We start from the raw sequence: 21,963 nt of genomic DNA on the forward strand, positions 1-21,963 counted from the left end.
CCCACACTTCAGTAATTCAGTAATTCAAGACAGGGTATACTTTGGTCTACATGAATTAACCAGCCTTGTTTTTTTTGTTTTTTAAGTATAATTTTTAGGGTTGTTTTGCCTTTATTCATGACAGTGAAGAGTGAGACAGGAAGTAAGCGGGAGAGAGATGGGGTGGGATCAGGTAATGACCGCAGGTCGGACGTGAACCTGGGTCCCCGTGGGCACTCAGGCCCATTCATGGCATGAGCGCTGTAGCCTGTTGCAACCCCCCCCCCCAAGCCTTGATTTTTTTCATGAGACATGAGTACTGAGGATGGTCAGAGCATTGTCAGGATTATCTCCGCTCACTAAGAATGCACATGTGCCATGCAAATATGAACATGATGCCACACACACACACACACACACACACACACACACACACACACACACACAATGATAACGACCCATTTTCTTTATTCAATTTGTATTTATTTTTATGTATATCCTTAATACTATATGTAATTTCCCTTTGTTGATTTACACATATCAAAATAAAGACATTTCAAACCATTACATATTTAATTTATTGTAACGTTCTGGGTCAATGACGAGACAGTTTATCACAAACCGGTACTTTTAATAATGACTGTTGTCGGCTACAGCCACGGCACAAGAACTCTTGACATGCACAGAATGCAGGAGCCCAACTCACACACGTCTCCTCATCTCCACACTCATTCCCCCCAAAACACACACATCACACCCCCCGGAAGGGGGTGGCACCCCAACCATTGGCCCAGCAACAGAGCCTATCAGAACATCTAACACATTAACTGTGCCCACAAACTTTTTAAGAACTTAGGCACGCTACATTATTATTAAAGAATAAAAATATTCTCTCTCCCTCTCTCCTGCTCACAAGCTCACAAGATTCTGATTGCCACTTTTATGTGAAATCAATACCATTTTAAGAAAATATTGATTTATGTTGTTCAATATCACATTTCTTAGTACTTTTTATATATATTATATATTGATGATGATGATGATTATTATTGTTACAGTTATATGGATATGTTATATGACACTTTTGTCCAAAGCGACTTACAAATAAAAACAATACATAAAAATTAACAGTGAATAGTTTTAAAATGTTGACTACATTAAAGTGTAAGTTTGGCGGAAATTGAAAAAAATGCTATTTTCTGAATGAAAATACATCAACTAAGCCGTGGAGGAAGTAATTTTCGCTCATCACGCAGTACAGAGCTAGCACGGGCAGGAGCTACAGTCCAAAATAGCAAACAGTGGGTTAGCAACCACTAACATTGCTCAAAACAGCACCAAACCTCATCAGTAGCTTGCTCTAGGTGTCTACACATAAAACAAAGCACCAATCAGTCTGTAAACTTTGTAATAGTTAGTATACACGTAAAATCAATTGGAGACCGCAACCCCATCAGAAGCACAGAAATGTCACGCGAGATCTCACATCTGAGATCTACTGCAGAGAGGAAGCCAGAAAAAGAAGTAAGAGAAGCAACACACATTCATGCATACACACACACACACACACACACACACACACACACATACACACAGAGAAACAGAGGGAGCAGAAAACATAGGGGTAACAGTGAAAGGGGAGACCTTCAAGGCATACAGGAAGGGGCAGGATATGTCTAGACAACCGCCATATTAGTGTTACAAACTAATCTTATGCATTTCTATGTATCCTTATTAGAAAGTCTTTAGGGAAGATGCTGCACATAGGAGGCAAGAGAAGGAGTGTGTGGCTCTTCTCTCCTGCAAGATTAGGTTATGTGATCTGGCACAGGGCCACTGAATTGCGGGAATTAAAAGACATCAACCTAAACCCAGGATAGAGGGGCTCAGTGAATGTGGATTGGAACGTGTGCAGGTGGGTGAGTGTTTCAGAGGAGACGCTGTAGAAGGACAGGGTGCCTGCTGACCAGGCCAGGTACACTCCGATTCTGCCGGAGCCGGAGGAGGGGGCAGGTATAACAGTCTCCTTATTATTGTGCCAGGCAGAGTAATGGTCACGAGTGCAGCGCAAACTCCAGGACTTGTCATTATGTCCAAACTTACAGTCATCCCTCCACAGGGTGCTTTTATATGCCACTGCTATATAGACTTCCTCACCACTCCATTCAGCCTCCCAGTAGTGGCGTCCTCCAGACAGACTTGTGCTGACTAAACTATGACCCAGACTGTCGAAGCTCTCTGGGTCGTCTCCAGACAGACCCTCTCTACACAGAACCTGAGCGTACTGGTACTGGTAAGGGAATGGCTGTGGCTCATGTGTCAGCTTTCCGTTCAGAGAGAGTGAGAGAGTTCTGTTTGACAGAGAGTGCTGGTCAAATAAGTTGCACAAGTCTGCACACAAGAGAAGAAAAAGAACATCAGGTAGGAAAGGGCATGGTAACACACACACACACACACACACACACACACACACACACACACACACACACACACACACACACACACACACACACACACACACACACACACACACACACACACACACACACACACACACACACACACAGAGAGAGAGAGAGAAACAGAGTGAGCAACAATCACAGGGGTGGGAACAGAAATTCCCTTTTCAATGTCAAAGGGAAAACATATCAATGATCAATAGCCTAATGAAAATAAACATATACTGTACCATAATATACAAACCATAAACTCCTATGTTGCTGTTGTCATATTTTAGTGCCATATTCAAGCCGCATTTCTCAGGCCTCCAAGTTGTGATACTTTTCATGAACTGGCCCCCATTACAAACTAATTGAATAGCCCTGACATACAGCAACATACAACATACTAGGCTCAAGCTCAAATGTGAGTTGGATACTTGTGTACACAATGTGTTCACCATATACTGTATATACCATGTACCATGTTAAGGATCAAATATTCAAATAATACAAAAATGAATGAAAAAAAGAGGAGGAGGGGTGCATATACTGTAGGAAGGGGCAAGATATGCCAGTGCTATATAAACGTTCTCACCATTCTTATCAGCCTCCCAGTAGTGACGTCCTCCAGGCAAACTTGTGCTGACTCCACTATGACCCAGACTGTCGAAGCTCTCTAGGTCGTCTCCAGACAGACCCTCATTCACCCGTGAGTACTGGTGAAATAAATATGAGTGGGCTGGAAAAGATACCACCTTTGTGTTCCCCTCAGAGAGAGAGAGAGTTCTGTTTGCTGTGTTTGCGTCCAGTGTGAGCCGACCAGCATCTGCACACAAGAGGAGAAGAAAAAGGAGAAAACATGAAGTTCTCATCAGAACATCGGGTAGGAAAGGGCATGCTAACACACACACACACACACACACACACACACACACACACATATATACATACACAGAGTAAGCAGCAATCACAGGGCTGGGAACAACAGATCTTTCAGGAACAGAAATTTAATTTGTCCTTTTTTACAATAATTTACAAAAATCCCCTCTTTAATGTCAAAGTGAATGCAAGTAATTATAGTTAATAAATTCAATACATATAATGCAAAATAAGCGACTAAATGGCAACGATCCATCTATTAAAGCAATTAAAGGGGAAATATCCAAGCGGGATGAATCCTTTTGCAAGCTACTGTACATATACAGTTAAGTTGAGCTACAGTTATGGCTCGGCTAGGGGATTTGACTGGACCAGTCTTTCTCCAAGTATACTGTACATGCGGTTATGCGGCTATGACAACATGGGGCAGGACTAAATTGTTGGAGCAAAAGGCAAAGAGTATTCAGAGTCAGGCTCATCAGTTGTTCACTACAAGCTGAACTTGAGCTCCAGAACAAAGAATGCTCAGCAGAGGATGTTCAACCTGCCGAAGCACATGATGGCATACTTTGACCCTACCATCATCAAGTCTATCTTAACCTGCTCTATCACTACCTGGTACGCTGCATCCACTGTCAACGATAAGAGCAGACTGCAGTATATCATTTGTTGCATTGAGAGGACGATTGGCTGTGATCTGCCATCACTCCATGACCTCGATGACTTCAGGACCCTGAGGTCATCCCTTAGTTATGCTTCTACAAGCAATAGGCTGCCAGCGGCCTCTCATGTGTCATGCTGTGTTAGCTCTCCTTTCTCCTGTCTCTGCCATCTGTCTGATGTCTGGCTATTCTAACATGCCAACATGTTAATCAGTCCCTGTTTTTTCTCGATCACTCCGATTTGGTGTATTTCTACAGGACGTTACAGATCGCCACACATGCTCTAAAAGCCTTTTACATACAGTGGTAGCCACGCAAAAGTGGCATAGCTGCTTAATAAAGAACACTTCAACATCACCTTTTAGCATATCAGTGCAACAATCAACAGTAGAACAACACTTACATTTTCTCAGTTCTCCATGGCCATGTCTTTAAAGGAGGGAGAGAGCGAGAGAGAGATACAGTATGTGAACATGTGACGTGAAATATTTGTATATCCAGGGTTTAGCTGATGGCGGTTTGAATGAAATAAATCTATTAATGTTGTAGCTGAAGTAAATTCTACCATTATTGCATTTTGGTGGACAATAGGCCAACTTGAATGTTTAAAATGGCTACACAATAAAGCCTTGCTGTCAGTGACTTTGCAGGCAGCCAGCAAGTTAGTCAGCGATGAATGTTTTCAGAGTACATCATATCCCTCATTAGCCATCTAATTAATGGAACTGATGAAATTGCAACTTCAATTACTTCAATATGTTATAATTTATCACTGACTCATATCAGACAGTAGTCCTGACTCTGACATGACTATAATGACACTGACAACAATGACAACAAAGGACGTTGATGATATTGTCAGTGCTATTGACTCTAAAGAATCATGTGCAGCATTATTTGTTGATCTCCCAAAAGTTTCGATACAATTGATCACCCTGTTTTGTTACAATGTCTGTCTAAAGACATTGTTTAGAAAAAAAGAAAAGTCAAACGCAAACCTCAATATCTGCAGCTTACTGTCACTTTTCAGTGCACTCAGAAGTTGAATTCCAGTGATGTTTATATGATTGCCACTCAGGTCCAGTTCTGTCAGGGAGACCATGTGCTGCACAGCAGAGGCTACATTCTCAAAGAATTCCTCTGACAGTTTACAACCAACAAGTCTGCATAGAGTGACAAAGACAGACAAAAGCTCAAAGGGCAGTCGCCAAAAAAATCAGGAGAAAATCATAAAAATTGTCACAATGCTGTGCACTTGAGCATAAAGAAAGCATAAGAACAATACTGTGCTTGCTAAAAGCATTCAGCTTTCGTGTCAGTTTATTACATTACATTACATTTCATTTGGCTGACACTTTTTAACCAAAGTGACTTACAACATGATAATAAGTGCATCAATGAGTGTAATAAGTGCATCAATGAGTGCATCAGGTTGGTGTCCTTTCTATTTTTAGCTGTGTCTTTCGAAGACGAACACCAACACCGTTGTGAAGGACAGTGTGCAAATGAAATGTACTGTAGAATAGTTTAGATACTGTCAAGCTTACTTAAAAATGCATTAATCCACTAATCATACTAAGCTCAGTGCTTCACTGTGTGGATTCTGTGTTCTATGTCCTATATCCATCTTTGGCCATCTTCTTGATTACACAGAGGCTGGAGCTTAAACTTCTGCACTATTATCCTGTGGTTATGGTGTTTGGTAAAGCAGTATTTAATGTTACCCTATGACCTTCTTTTTACAATGTAGCTTGAATGTCCGTCCTCAATTGTAAGGATTGGATAAAAGTGTTAGCTTAATTGATAAATGTAAATGTAAAGGTAAATGTAAAGGTTCAAGACAATCTTGAATTTCCCCTTGGGGATCAATAAAGTATCTATCTATCTATCTATCTAAGGCATATTAATACTAACTGACAAGTCATTGTCACAACAATAAACGCCTATGCTTCATAAATTCATGTCTGGATTTCTAGTGCCCCAAAACAGTATCATTATTATATGCCCAAAGTGTGAATGTACTGTAGGCCTGTATGAACTCTATCTTTCAGAGTATTACTGACCTCAGTTTCTCCAGTTGGCAGTTTGGGTTTCTAAGACCAGAGAGCAGTTTCTCTTCTGATGTTCGTAGATCACCGCCATTAATGTCCAACTCTCTCAGTCGAGAAATATATGACTGCAGAACTGAGACTACAGCCTCAGAGGAGCTGTTTTTGAGTCTACACCTGGTAAGTCTACAGCAAAAGAGGGGAAAACTATAAACAACATATATCCCTTACATTTATAAATATGAAATGGTAAATAACAGTGTTGTTTATTACATCAAACAGAAAACACCAGTCTCTGTGCACTTTGAAAAAACACAGACCTCACTTCACAGTCTTGATTCAGTGGTTGATGGAGCAGTTCTCCTCCTGAGTCCTGAAGCTCACAGTCACTCATGTCCAGCTCTCTTAGGTGGGGGTTTGCCCCGTGGTGAGCCAAGGCCAAAAATCTTCCTCTCAATTCACAGCCAACAAGTCTGCAAAAAAATCAAACATGAAACTGATACTGAAATCAGAGAGGATAAATCAATCAAGAGTAATGCAGCGATGTTGTTATTATCTATGACTAACACAGTCTACTTTTAACAGTGTGTGTCTGTCAACACAGTCAACAATGTAACTAACCTCAGTGTCTTCAGTTTGCAGTTTGGACTGTATAGAGCAGAAAGCAGTTTGTCTCCTGCCTTCTGCAGGTTATTCTGACTGATATCCAGCTCCCTCAAGGAGGAGTTTGCAGACTGCAGAGCTGAGGCCACAATCTCACAGGATTTCTCTATTAGTATACAGCCAGCAAGTCTGCAAGAGAGGAAAAAGAGTTTTAAAAAGGTAATGTACCGTATTTTCCCCGACTATTAGCCGCAGCTTATAGCCTGGGTGTTCCCATCCTGCCTTGCGCGGTGATTTCAATCATGCAGCTAAGGCAGTCTGGAAACTAACACCCAAATTTTCTCCTGATGTTGGCGACCTATCACAGGACAAGGGAGAAAGCAAGACCATGATGAGCTATGCACAGACGCATTTGATAGACATACGTGGCACCCAATGAACGGATCTGGGCATTTTTTCAAATACGAGAAAATAAACGTCTGGTTGCCAGACCCTGTCTCATTTGAGAAGTGGTAGGCGCTAGCCAGGCTACGATGCTTATACATTGATTTTGCAAACTTTCTTCAGCTATTAGGCTAATACACGGGGACAGTTAATATGGTTTTGTTTCTTTTAACTTGCATAAAACAGTCCCGTGGCTTATACACAATACGGCTTATATGCAGGAAATTACTGTATCGTGTCCAAAACTCTTGGTGGCCCCATGGTTTAAATAATAATAATAATAATAACAATAAAAAGATCTGTTGAAGTGCCCCTCAAAATGTCCTATTGACTGGCCTCTACTTGGGGTTGAAATCAGACACTTAAATAAGAGAGGATAAATCAACCAGGAGTAAAGAGGCATTAATATTATTGTCTCATTAAAGGAATACGCCACCCAAAAATGAAATTAAGCCAGTCTCGGTCACCCCCAGAGTTAGAACAGTGAAAAAAACCCCTTTAGCTTTAGCTTAGCACAGTTGCTGTAAATGAAGGCTGTCAGTTAGCACGTCCTCCAAAAAAGTGACCGAGACATCTACATTTTTTTCTAAATATATCTTGGGAGCCATGTGTTAAAAACGAGTACACATCATAATGCAAAATCAAACGAGGCTATTATCTGGGCAGATATTTACTTGGAACTATATTCGGCCTCATCACAGGCGAAGCACTGCTAGATAGGCACAAGGTTCTCATGCAGCAGCACTTGAATCCCATTCCGTGAAGTTCCAGTCGAAGTTAGGAGTTTTCAAGTGCTACGTGAGACTAGCGGTGCTTCACCTGTGATGAGGCTGAATATAGTTCCAAGTAAATATCTACCCAGGTAATAGCCTCGTTCAATTTTGCATTATGATTTGTACTTGTTCTGAACACACGTCTCATAAGATATATTTAGAAAAAAAATTAGATGTCTTGGTCACTTTTTTGGAGGACGTGCTAACTGACACCCTTCATTTACAGCAACTGTGCTAAGCTAAAGCTAAAAACGCTGCTCCCAAAGCAGGACAATGCCCGGACGGATTTTAACCGGTGTTTTTTTCACTGTTCTAACTCTGGGGGTGACCGAGACTGGCTTAATTTCATTTTTGGGTGGCGTATTCCTTTAACAGAGTCTACTTTTAACGATAACAATACAAAAACAATACACAGTCAACAATATTACTGACCTCAGTGTCTCCAGTTTGCAGTTCGGACTGTGTAGAGCAGATCGCAGTTTCTCTCCTGACTCCAGCAGGTCATTCTGACTCAGGTCCAACTCTCTTAAGGGACAGTTTGCAGACTGCACAACTAAGGCCACAACCTCACAGGACTTCTCTGTAAGCTTACAGTCAGCAAGTCTGCAAGAGAGGCAATGAGTATAAAAAGGTAATGTGTCATGTCCAAAACTGCAAATGGGATGAGAAAAGAAAAATATATAGCCTAACTGGCCCATGAGTATGTCAGGGATAAGATAACAGAATACTATGAGTCACAAATTAGGAATGGAATAGATAAGACTTTAAAAAGTTGAAATGCTATGTTGGCCTTAATATTAAGATTCCATTATTGATTCCATTATTGGGTAAAATACATTTTCACTGATCTCCCTATTCGATTCGATTACGATAATTATGCCAGCAATTCCATTCGATTCAGTGCCTAGCTACATCACAATGCGTCACAATGCATCAAATACATTTTTTTATTAAAGCCATAGGATATTTGACTTGACGGAATGCATTAAGATACTGTATAGTTCAATAAAATACAGTTTTCTATATTACTTCATATGCTTATGTTTTCATCCAAAAACACAAGTAGTAAGATATAAACAATCTTTTTTATTTAACAAAGTCTACTGAGAATGTTATTTTTCATTTGAATGTTTATGCCGTGGGCGGAAAATTAACGATTCTCTAATTAAAGTGTCATTCAACACAGTCAAAAACATCACTGACCTCAATGTCTCCAGTTTGCAGTTTGGACTCTGTAGAGCAGAGAGCAGCTTTTCTCTTGACTCCTGTAGGTCATTCTGACTCAAACAGGGGTTTGCAGACTGCAGAACTGGGACCACAAGCTTATAGGCAAAACGTCTGCAAAAGAGGCAATATAAATATAGCACACATGCATCACATTCATCCAGATCTGTGCAGCACTGCAAAAAGTTGAATACACCCAAAAATTCCTAGAATTTTTAGTATTAAAAGACTGTTTGTTTAAAAGAATGGTACAAAATCACACCTGAATACTGCAACTGATTGGTTTCATCACACAGGAAATGCCTTGAAGTAGTCACTATTCATGAGATTAATCGCGATTAAATGCTTTAATCGATTGACAGCACTAATATATATATATTATGTGTGCATAAACATAATATATGATGATGCAACTTTCATACTTAAACTAGATGTACCGCAATGAGGTACAAAGTATGTCCACTGCTCAGTCCTGCAAATTCTCTCGGCAAAAATAAATGTGAATTTGTGTCCATCTCCTACTCCATCCCCTACTCTTGCAACATTTGTAAATGAATGTACGCATGTGTGCGTTTGCTTTTGCGTATGTGTGCTTTCTCTCTGTATGTGTTCACTTGTGAGTCTGTGTTGCATGTGTGTGTGCATGTGTGTATTCACTTGTGAGTGTGTGGGTGCGGGTAATGGTGTGGGTGTTTGTGCGTGCGTGTGTACGTGTACGTGTTTATGTGCCTGCGCGCGCATGCATGAGCTTGTGTGCGTAGGAGTCTGTCCTACTTTTAACAAAATCTGTCATTCAACACAGTGAACAATATTACTGACCTCAGTGTCTCCCAATTGTAGTATGGACTCTCTAGTGTTTCTCTTGACTCCCGTAGGTCATTCTGACTCAGATCTAGATCTCTGACTGACTGCAGAGCTGAGGCCACAATCTCCCAGGACTTTGTAAGCTTACAGCCAACAAGTCTGCAAGAGAGGCAATATAAGTATAACATACATGCTTCACATTCATCCAGATCTGTGCAGCACTGCAAGAAGTCGAATGCACTCACTGGTTTATAGTGGCCAGGAGATGAGCTAAGGTAATGCTGTTATGGCTGGCTCTTAACCATAACAAAATGGAGGTAGACAACAGAAATAAGGTTAACCCAGAGGTATTAAGGTATGATTAAGTAATGAAAGATAATTAGAGATGCACGATACATCGGCGGCTGATATATTATTGGCTGATAAGTGACATTTAAAAAAAAAATGTATCGTTCCGATGACAGAATTTCGGCGGATAATTTGCGCCGATATATTTTAAAGCCCTAATTTCTCAACTACTACGTAAGGCCCATCTGCATGCCACTTGAACTTGGTTGGCTACTTCTTCCTCAAAATAATGTCAACTGTGTCGATGTATTTCACCATTCTAACGAGATCTGAGCTTTATCTGTGCAGCCCAAAATCCTGTCATGAACGATTTTCTTTTTAACCTAAAGTCTACCTTACACTGACAGACTTTGACAAGATTTGGGAAAGATTCTTGAAAGATTGTAGTCTTTTGGCTGTTGCCCTACAATCACTCAATGGCTATCAGGGAATATCAGGGAGGGAGGGAGCATAAAGTCTCTTTGTATGCAGATGAACGTTTCAGCTGTTGTTTTTCCGGGACGGATACTTTTTCACCAACTATACCACCTAGCCGAGGTGCAAAAGTATTTGTATTTGTGCATGTCGAGCGAATCGATCGACAAGAAAACAAGGCGGCCGGATCTGCATCCTGGATCGTGCCCAGGCATTAACGTAAATTATAATGTGCAGGTGAGAATTAAAGAGACCCTATGCAACTTTTTCATTGTCATAAAATCGCTTAGAAATCGTTGTTTTGCTTGACTGACCAGTTTTATCGAAAACAGTCACATTTCCTCCCGCCCCTAGTGTCCCTATCCGCTATTACAACCTTGCAACTTTCTGATAAACGATCGTCTGCTGTTTACATCTGGAAGTCAGAGACGCGAAAGGAACAAGAAGAACCACGCTTGCAATTTATATATTTATATATAGCCTATATATGTATAAATATACACGCTAAAGCTGTCGGGGAAGCTCTGCAGAGAAATATGCAAGCATAAAACGAGCGAAAACGAAAAATGAAACCGAAACCAGAGATGAAATCGCCAATCCTGCATTATTCCTCTTTAATGCATTGCATTGTGCATAATCATGTCATACAAGTTAGAGCTATGTGTCTTTCAGAATGTTACTGACCCCAGTTTCTCCAGCTGGCAGTTTGGGTTTCTAAGACAAGAGAGCAACTTATCTTCTGATGCTTGCAGATCACAGCCACTCAAGTCCAACTCTCTCAGTTTAGAAATATATGACTGCAAAATTGAGGCCACTAACTCTGAGGAGCTGAGTTTCATTTTACTGCTGATGAGTCTATAGTGAGAGAGAAAAACACTGTAAGCAACAAGTCCTCTATGCCACTTACATTCCCAAATATGAAATGCCAGTGACTAAAAAGGTGGCTTTACAGCAAACAGAAAGCACTATAGTAATTTCCCGCATATAAGCCGCATTGTGTATAAGGACAGTGTTTTACGCAAGCTAAAATAAACAAAACCATATTAACACCATATTAACTGCCCCCCTGTATTAATCTCATAGCTGAAAAAAATGAGCAAAATCAATGTATAAGCCGCGGCTAATAGTCGGGAAATTACGGTAGTCTTTGTGCACTGTGCAATGACACATACCTCACTTTACAGTCTTGATTCAGAGATTGATGAAGCAGTTCTCCTCCACAGTCCCAAAGCTCACTGTCACTAATGTCCAACTCTTTTAGGTAGGGATTTGCCCCCTGAAGAGTCAAGGCTAAAAATCTTCCTCTCAGTTTACAGCCAACAAGTCTGAAAAACAAATCATGTACCAAAAGAATGCAAATAGTGATCAGTAAATCAGAGACGGAATAAAGAGTAAAACACTGCCGTTGTCACTGTATGGAATCAAAATTGACTCTCATTCGAATAGTTAAAATGTGCATTAGGAAATTGGATGGAAACACGGCTTAAAGGAATAGTTCGGTATTTTACACTTTAATTTGGCAGCTTTAGAATGGAGCTCTGTATGGCTTTAACATTGCTTGCTTTGTGCATGGACTATTCTGTCCTTAAAACACCCCTAAACGTTCGTTTTTTTAAAAATGTGCAGCTCACCAAGTGGTTACTGGTCTTTAACGATCTTCTATAGCAAGTTTCGCAGTGAAATTCAAATTCTGTTGTGTTCTATTAGGCACACACGGTTGTGAGGATTTCCAAAATCCCTGATAAAAGATGACAGCAGCTGTATTTCGCTGCTAAACTTGCTATAGAAGATCCTTGAAGACAAGTAACCACTCGGTGAGCTGCATATTTTTAAAAATGTTTAGGGGTGTTTTAAGGACAGAATAGTCCATGCACAAAGCGAGCAATGTTAAAGCCATACAGAGCTCCATTCTAAAGCTGCCAAATTCCACAAACAGTCTCAATCGTTGAGATTTCGGTGTCAAACACTCGTTTTCATGCTAGGCAATACAGAAAACGGGCTTAAAGTGTAAAATACCGAACTATTCCTTTAAGTACCATCAGAACACAGGAATGACGGTTGCTGGAAATGGGACTGTGTACACCTATGTAGATATTCCATTAAAAATAGTAATGTGCTACTACCACAACTAGCACAAAAGTTAGTGGCTGCGTCTCGTTGTTGCATGGCAACCATTCATATGGAGGGAATATATTTCTTGGCGGAAGAATGATTATCTATGTATCATTGATACATTTTTCGCTGCTGTGCCTTTGTTTCATGAAATCTTGATCAACGTAGTAACCGTTTTAGAAAAGCAATAAGCCACTCGAGTCCGTGGTTTATACTGTATAATAGAACAGCTAAGGGGGTTTAAAGGCACTTCGCGTCATGCCTAACAACGCCCCTTAGCTGTTCTATTATACAGTATAAACCGTTTACTGTTACAAATAATTGCTAGTTTCAAAATGTGATACACACATACAAAACTTGTGAATCTACTGTAGTTTGATTCCATATCATCGCCTCAACAAAGTGAACAATATTACCAACCTCAGTGTCTCCAGTTTGCAGTTTGGACTCTGAAGAGCATCAGACAGTTTTTCTCCTGTCTCCCACAGGTCGTTCTGGCTCAGGTCCAGCTCTCTTAGAAGGGAGTTTGTAGACTGCAGAGCTGAGACCACAATTTCACAGGACTTCTCTGTTAGCTGACAGCCAGCAAGTCTGCAAGTGGGAAAAGAGCCCCAGACACACAAGACTACTCAGAGGGATAAGAGAAAACAATAAAACCCAAGCACAATTTACAGTTTATAATAGTATGTGGGTCCAGGCAGATGGAGAGAAGACTGGCCGTAGAAATACAAGGTTCAAGATTTCTTTTTTTTTTTTTTACTTTTTCTTGTAGGCTACTGGCAGGGTTACATGACAAACAAAAAAAAAATAGACATATATGGGACAATCCCTGCCATGCTGATACCATGAGTTTATCACAGAGGACTGTTAAGAACACTTACCAATTCTCCCTTTACCAGCTCCTCTCAAAGGAAAATCCATTTAAGGTAATTATGTGACGTGGATCTTGACATATCTCCATAAAGTAAGTGTTCTCAACAGTCTTCTGTTAAACTCTGGGTTCGCAAACTATTGTTGGCGCTTTGTTTTATGTGTAGGGACGCAGAGCAAGCTACTGATGCGGTTTGGTGCTGTTTTGACCAATATTACTATTATTAAATGATAGTCCAGACTGCTACGCCTACTGCTACGTCTCAAGCATAGCTGATGTTGAATGTTCAGTCTCTCCACCTCTCGCTATGAATCCACCTCCAGCCCGACTTGGCCTTACTTGGCCGGAGGTTTTAGATGGGCCAAGAATGGGCCCGAGAATGGCCCTATTTAGCTTCACTTCGCATCACGGCCCGATAGTGTGAACGCACTAAGCCTTGGCTCACCCGATTCAGCCTGCTTTTGGCCCGATAGTGTGAACACGGCTATTGTTCGTATACTGACAGGAAATCACTGCGCTCTGTCACACAGTTATCACATTGTTATTGTTGTTATTACTGTCTAACCATAGACACAACACTAATAAAGACTGGTGAGTGTGACTGCATCAGAGCTGCATGAGCATAAATGTACACACTCCAGACAGGAGGCCATTCTTTCTACACCTCATTTACACCATGTACTTTTAATAAACAACATACCTGTTGGTGATGAGATGGAGTATTCTCATGATAGGAACTCAATGCTGAGGAAAGCTTGTGTATCCACCAATGAGACTCTACATCTACATGATACAGTTGACTAAAAAACTGTTAATTCTATACAGAAAAATCTGAATTGAGGTATCTGAAGTACCTCGTGTTTACTGTGAAGAAATGACGTATATTTTACAGAAAACTTCAGAATTGTGACGTGTTTGTAGTTCTTGAACTATTCATTGTAATACTCACAAAGCTTTTCTGCAGCATCTCATAGCTGGCAGCAGTCTCCTCCGTCCCTCCTCAGATGTTCTGTATTTACTCAAGTCCAACTCATCCAGCACCTCCTCAGACATCAGAAGCATGTGGGCCAGTGCTGAACAGTGCGCAGGTGATAATTCCCCCGGGAAGCCATCAGGATGTGTCAGATATTTTTGGACTTCTTCATGTAGGGAATGATCATTCATTTCAAACAAGCAGTGGAAAAGATTGATGTATCTTTCAGGAGATCCGTCCTTCCACTGGAGGTCCTTGATGTATTTACATGTGCTCTTGATGCTCTCTGAGCTGTTGCTGGTGTTTGAGAACAAGCCTTGTAAAAGAGCTTGATTGCGCTCCACTGAGATGCCTACAAGGAAGCGGAGATAAAGGTCCAGGTGTCCACTCTTGCTGTCTGAAGCCTTATCCACTTCTCCTTTCAACATATGATACAAATTACAATCTTCATAATAATCATCATCATAATCATAATGATCATCATAATGATCATAATCACTCTCCTCTTCTTCATCCTCCACTTCTTCTTCCTCCTCCTCCTCTTCTTCCTCCGCATCCTCTTCATCATCTTCCTCCTCCTCCTCCTCATCACTGTGACCTCTATGATGATCCTCTTCTTTCAAGGATGTTCTGCTGATAATTGTTTCCAAGGCCAATGTGCTCTTTTTTAGATGGGAGGCAAACACATGCAGTGCAGCAAGAAACTCTTGGATGCTCAGATGAATAAAGCAATAGACCTTTTTGTGGTGAAACACACATTCCTCTCTGAAAATCTCAGTGCACATGCCAGAGTACACTGAGGCTTCACTGACATCAATGCCACACTCTCTCAGGTCTTCCTCATAGAACAAGAGATTGCCATTTTCCAGATGCTTGAAAGCCAACTCTGCCAGTTTCGCAATGACATCCTTATGTGATTCCAGGAGCCTCTGTCTATCTGTCTCACTTTCCTCTTGATACTTCTGGTTCTTCCTGGTGGTCTGGATGAGCAGAAAGTGTATGAACATCTCAGTCAAAGTTTTGGGGGCTTCCTTCCCATCATCCTGTGCCATTATCTGCTGAAGGACAGTGGCTGAGATCCAACAGAAAACTGGCATGTGGCACATGATGTGGAGACTCCTGGATGACTTAATATGGGAGATGATTCTGTTGGCTTGATTTTGGTCACTGATCCTTTTCCTGAAGTACTCTTCCTTCTGTGGGTCATTGAATCCTCGCACCTCTGTCACCTGACTGATGCACTGAGAAGGGATCTGACTGGCTGCTGCTGGTCGGGAGGTTATCCAGAGGAGAGCAGAGGGTAGCAGAGTTCCCTGAATGAGGCTCGTCATCAGCACACTCACTGAGGATGTTTGTGTCACATCAGACAACTTCTGGTTCCCTTGGAAATTCATTGGAAGTCGATTCTCATCCAGACCATCAAAGATGAACACAATGTGGCAGTCTTTGTATTCACCATCTTGTAGCTCCCCAAGCTCAGGGTGGAAGTCAAGCAAGAGCTTGTGAAGACTGTACTGATCATTTTTGACCAAATTCAGCTCACGGAACGGAAGCACAAACATGAAATCTACATCCTGGTTAGCTCTCTCCTCTGCCCAGTCGAGGATAAACTTCTGCACTGAGAACGTTTTTCCAATACCAGCAATCCCCTTGGTCATGACAGTTTTGATTAGTCTCTCCTGTCCAGGTAAAGGCCTGAAGATATCATTGCAGTTTATTGCTGTATCTTCTGTGGTTTGTGGCCTGGATGCTGACTCTACCTGCCAAACCTCATGCTCATTATTCACCCCTTCGCTCTCTCCCTCTGTGATATAGAGCTCTGTGTAGATCTCGTTCAGGAGTGTTTGAGTCCCCGACCTTATGATGCCTTCACATATGCTCTCAAACCTCCTCTTCATACTGGCTTTATGGGTCATCATTACTCTTTTCAGGACATCCTCACCTGTAATTAAATAAACAAACAAAAACCTTTTAATAGGTTATAATAGGTTTCAATGATTATATACAGGGCCTCCCAATATTAAGACTCATTTGGTGAATTTAAGACTCACCTATTAGCTTGGCTCTTTTGACTGGAGGTTGTAGAAGGGGTTGTGTTCTGGATCTCTTCCTGCACTTGCGGCAGCTGTAGTCTCCTGATGGATCAGATTGGCACCAATAGGTACTGATGCACTGCCTGCAGAAACTACATCCACAGCTGGTGATGACTGGGTTCCTCAGTAACTGCTCACACACTCCACACCTACCCTGATCTTGGGTCAGGGTATTTTTAAACCCACTACCCAAGTGACAACAATAATTGCACACATTATTCACAGGATTATTCCATTACAGAAAAGCTGATAGGGCTATCCACATATTACAGTACATATCGAACTTACACCTGGCGAATCGCTGCACCAGCCATGAAGAGACTGTCTTTGCTAGTTTTCGGCCAAGGCAATTAGCACTACCCGAAGTGTGATCAGGCGCATGATCACAAATCGCTATTTTGATCCCCTTGAAAATGCTAGTGCCACAGACCGAGTAAAAGCTGGTCTTAAAGGAATAGGCCGACTTTTTGGGACCATAGCTAGTTATCATCTGCAGTAGTGCTACTCATGGCCAGTCATGTCAACCGTTGATAAGGGAAAACGCATTCTTTCAGCCATCTCCTCTCTGAACGGTAGAATGATGCGTCCCCTCCAGTTTGAAAGAAAAAACAACTATTTTTTGGCTCTAATGACCATTTTATGTTTGGTCAAATGCTCCAAACGGTTCAAATGTTGGTTGACAAACCGATACGGAACCAGTTCAGTTAAAAAGAAAATATTTAGGGCTGTTTTAACAAGATAAGCATTTTTAAATGATTTCTATTTCTCCCACTTTTTGTCTATGAAATGCACCCCACATACGGATACATAAACATATACTGTACACATGCACATGACACATATCTGATGTCTCACTTTGGATCAGACTGTGGTGGTCCTCTGCTGAAATTGGGATGCTCCGCCATGGACCAGTCACTCTTCATGGACACACAGCTGGGCACTGGAGACACTGGTCTGTGTGTCTGTGGTCTGGTTACATGGAGAAACAAATAACAGAATTAACCAACACATCTCTCTGAGTTCATAAGGTCAGTATTTCTCTATGAAATGCACACAGAAAAACATACACCATGTCCACACATACAAGTAGCTGGCTATTTTTAAATACTGGTGTTGTTTATGTGTTTGGTCTTCCGTTCAAACTCTGGCCAAAGTGGAGATTATTAAAAACTCTGGTTTGAGTGTTTGGGTGTAGACCAGGAAAATAGAGTTTTGAGATTATAATGTGACATTTTCTCTTTCGTTTGAATTGTTTTCAGGTCTCTGACTGGTTAACATCACCATCTGTTTGATTGATGAGTTCTTGACAGCTTTAGAAGGAGTTTTTTGCACATTCGTGTGGAGAATTATTTCAACGAAAGAGTACACATCCTTTTTAAAAAATACCATCTTATGTGTGGAAATAGACACATATGTGCACAAACACACGCACACACTTCTCCACTCTTTCAGGTAAGCACAATCTGATGTCTCACTTTGGATCAGACTGTGGTGGTCCTCTGCTGAAATTGGGATGCTCAGCCATGGACCAGTCACTCTTCATGGACACACAGCTGGGCACTGGAGACACTGGTCTGTGTGTCTGTGGTCTGGTTACATAGAGAAACAAATAACAGAATTAACCAACACATCTCTCTGAGTTCATAAGGTCAGTATTTCTCTATGAAATGCACACAGAAAAACATGCACCCACGACACAAATACATAAACACACACACCCAGGCTATGTCCACATATAGCTGGCTATTTTTAAATAGGCCTACTGGTATTGTTTATGTGTTTGGTCTTCCATTCAAACTCTGGCCAAAGTGGAGATTTTTAAAAACTCTGGTTTGAGTGTTTGGGTGTAGACCAGGAAAATAGAGTTTTGAGATTATAATGTGACATTTTCTCCTTTATTTGAATTGTGTTCAGGTCTCTGACTGGTTAACATCACCATCTGTTTGATTGATGAGTTCTTGACAGCGTTAAAAGGTGTTTTTTTGCACATTCGTGTGGAGAATTATTTCAACATACGAAAGAGTACACATCCTTTTTAAAAAAATGCCAGCTTATGTGTGGAAATAGTCTTAGACACATATGTGCAAACACACACGCACACACTTCTCCACTCTTTCAGGTAAGCACAATCTGATGTCTCACTTTGGATCAGACTGTGGTGGTCCTCTGCTGAAATTGGGATGCTCAGCCATGGACCAGTCACTCTTCATAGACACACAGCTGGGCACTGGAGACACTGGTCTGTGAGTCTGTGGTCTGGTTACATAGAGAAACAAATATAGAATTAACCAACACATCTTTCCAACACTTAATGAGATCACCATTTGTCTCTTTTCTATTTATTCCTCTCTTTCCCTATAAAATGTAGCCTGGTAAATCCAGACCCAGGAATATATCAGATTAAGGGTCTAGCGACGAATAATGTAATGGCCCAACTTGAGGGAAGGCACCAAGCATTCATTTGAAAATCTCACTGCAGGCAATTGGATAACAGTACGACCAATGTTTACTCAGACTTCGGCACAGATACACCGTTTTGATTGGTTACCCCTGATGGTTGGGGTAAACGTAACGTGCATCATAGCACATTGCCAGGGTACCTTGCAGACACAATTCAAATTGTGTTCTCGCGAGAACTCTGAATTTCCAGGGTATATAAAATGCACACTACAACACAACCAACAGATTTAGACACATCTCTCAATTAGTAAATAAGGTCGGCATTCCTATGTAACTTCTATTTCTCTTGGCCTTTTCTCTATGAAATGCACAAACATGCAAGAACATACACACATGACGAGCAAGATGGCTACTCACTAGAAGTTGTCCAGAAGCCTCACCGAAATAATGTAATTAATCCGTCAATATCTCCTCATTTACTGTTGTTTTTATACTCAAGAACAACCCTTTGTTGTTTTTCCGTAAATTTTCCATCAAATATATACCATGGCATCATCCTCGAAATATTTCAAGTCCACACGTGGAAAGCCTGCCCTGGAAGTTGGTGGTACTAGCCCCAAAGACTGTGAGCAGAATGCTAGCCTAAAAAACCTTTTGGCCGAAGTGAGTAAAATGAGCTCCACGCTCAATACAGTGGCTACAGGGTGTCAACTATCAAAGAGACTACAACGGAACTGAAAGATGCTGTCAGCGCCATGCAACGACTGACTGAGGTAGAAACCCGAATATCTGAAGAACATAAACACATGTATGCTCACACAATGTGTGTGTGTGTGCGTGTCTGTGTGTGTACCTTGGTGAACTCACCCTGCTAGTACTTGTCCTTCGCTGACTTGAGGAGTAACAGGCTCCTCATTCTTCAGGGATGTGTGGCTTGACAGATGTGGCTGGAAAGATGTTGCTCTGCCTGTCTGATTTTCACTGACAGCATCCACATCCTCTTGAGGGAAATCCATCCTAATCAACGATGGGACTTGCACCCAAAGATATAATTCAGAATCAGTATCTTTAACTCAGTAAGGCACTCAGGTTCTGACAGTGACATGGTTCCTTAAAAAAAAAATATTTTCAACACTGCAAATTTACATACACATAAAACAGTAAGACAGTAGGGCTGAAGCTTGCCGGTGGGAGGGCAGTGACTAATTAATGAGTATCCGAAGGAGGCAATCACATGTGCTTGGTCACACACACACACAAGGCAATGATACACTCTGTGAGAGACAAAGGTCACAGCACACAAAGATGGGTACCCATCACTACCAGGAACAGCTCCCACTTTCGGCTCTCAGCATCCAGGAACTGCACTGGATGCGCACCCAGCCACTGGGAGGCCGATGCAGCACAGTGGGAGGCCTCTGCTGTGATGGCAATTGTCAGCGAGGTAAAAAGCTACCGAGAGCCAATCACAATGCAGCCACCTGAGCTTGAATGGCACTTCAACCTGCTACATGGATTGTCAGTCAGGCCCATCCAATTACAAGGCTTTCAGTTTTTATTGATCACCCAGTGAAATATCAAGTTTCCTCGCAAGTGAGCCATCAATGAATTCCTTTTCAATCTGACTACCATATTTAATAAAAACAAAACAATTCTTGTTGTTTGACTCGTTCTCATCTGACGATCATAAGTTACTTTTTTCAGTTTAGCAAGATTGCGCAGTCCCTTGCTACTTCTACGCACAATGTTTCAGTCAGAACACACTGGACAGGGGACACAAAGTTACTTTCTGCTTGCATGAGTGCGTTGCAATGAAACAAAGTGGCTAAATGTGGCACTAACAATGTTAGCGTTTCTGCACTAGACATAGGCTATATTTGAATGGAACTGGCAAAATATCATTAGGAAAGTTGTGAAGACACACTGCTCTAAAAGTGACAAAATAAACAACATCAAATTAGTATTATTGCTTAAGAATCAAAATGTTAAAGCAAAGTTGATCATTAATCATTGATATACTTTAGTATGTCATTTTATAACACGAATTAACCCTAACCCTGGGGGCAAATGGCCACAGGATCATGTAGCTTTTACTGTCTATGCTTAACCAACTGTAATCAAAAGTAGCCCCTTAATGTTTTCGGGCTATGTATGCTAACAGCCTATTATACGATCATGTTTTCTAGCCTATTTTAGCCTATGCGTGGTTTGTGTGGCCGTTGAGCCACTTTTTGATCAAAGTGTTTATTAAACTTTCCTTCTACTGTAGGCTTCCATGCACTGCTGCCCGTGGGGGGAAATCAGGCCACAGTCTGCATAGGCCATTGACTCCGTTGCGTCTCTGTTGATCTCTCTAGGCTTGGGTTATGTTTTTTCTTCAGTTCAGAAAACTGTCAGTCAACCACATCTATTAATTACAATATTAAACTAATTATACATAGTACTTACCAACATATAAACAGTGGAACAATTATTTCCTACGCAAACATTCCTCACTTAAAAAAAAAAAAAACTTCTCCTATCGTTTTCGGTCTGTTCAGCGTTGGTCACGTGAGGCAAAGCACGTTTACAGGTAACGTGAGATATGATAGGCCTTTATGACGAAGCCACGATAGTCTATCATTTTCCCAACCCACTTTAGATTTATTGCCTCGTTTTAGCTCGCTTACCAAGGCCAGATAATTTCTAGGAACTCTGATAGGAAAAATAATATATTTTTGTTACCAACATTCTTTAGGGCAGTGTTTCCCAAAGTGTGGGCTGACAAAGCTTTGTAAGTAGGTGGGCCGCTGCCGCTCCCATTACGCGCATCATGCACATGCGCCAGGCACAGGGACAGAGAGAGCAACATTTAGACCAGAGGTTCCCTCTCTTAAAACGACTCAATTGCAACTC

General features: G+C 41.3%; 1 protein-coding gene across 5 annotated transcripts; it reads right to left on the reverse strand.

Annotated features, from left to right (window-relative positions):
* Window positions 1-589: 589 nt before the first annotated feature.
* LOC134078641 (uncharacterized) lies at window positions 590-21,600 on the reverse strand. 5 transcript variants are annotated; one of them, XM_062534716.1, is made up of 20 exons: window positions 21,517-21,600; window positions 19,936-20,101; window positions 18,811-18,924; window positions 18,144-18,257; window positions 17,524-17,637; window positions 16,627-16,853; window positions 14,552-16,517; window positions 13,152-13,322; window positions 11,792-11,944; window positions 11,304-11,474; window positions 9,873-10,016; window positions 9,033-9,167; window positions 8,262-8,432; window positions 6,631-6,801; window positions 6,330-6,482; window positions 6,025-6,195; window positions 4,960-5,124; window positions 4,365-4,390; window positions 3,016-3,246; window positions 590-2,370 (listed from the first exon to the last, which is right to left on the reverse strand). In XM_062534716.1, the coding sequence occupies exons 2-20, from the start codon at window positions 20,082-20,084 to the stop codon at window positions 1,793-1,795; spliced, it is 5,124 nt and encodes a 1,707-aa protein (XP_062390700.1). In that variant the 5' UTR covers window positions 20,085-20,101; window positions 21,517-21,600; the 3' UTR covers window positions 590-1,792. The 5 variants fall into 5 exon arrangements, with proteins under 5 accessions (XP_062390700.1, XP_062390701.1, XP_062390702.1 ...); XM_062534717.1 differs by lacking the exon at window positions 18,144-18,257; XM_062534718.1 differs by lacking the exon at window positions 21,517-21,600 and having other exon boundaries at window positions 19,922-20,015.
* Between the last annotated feature and the right edge of the window lie 363 nt (window positions 21,601-21,963).

The sequence above is a fragment of the Sardina pilchardus genome, chromosome 4 (genome assembly GCF_963854185.1).
Source record: "Sardina pilchardus chromosome 4, fSarPil1.1, whole genome shotgun sequence".
NCBI lineage: Eukaryota > Metazoa > Chordata > Actinopteri > Clupeiformes > Clupeidae > Sardina > Sardina pilchardus.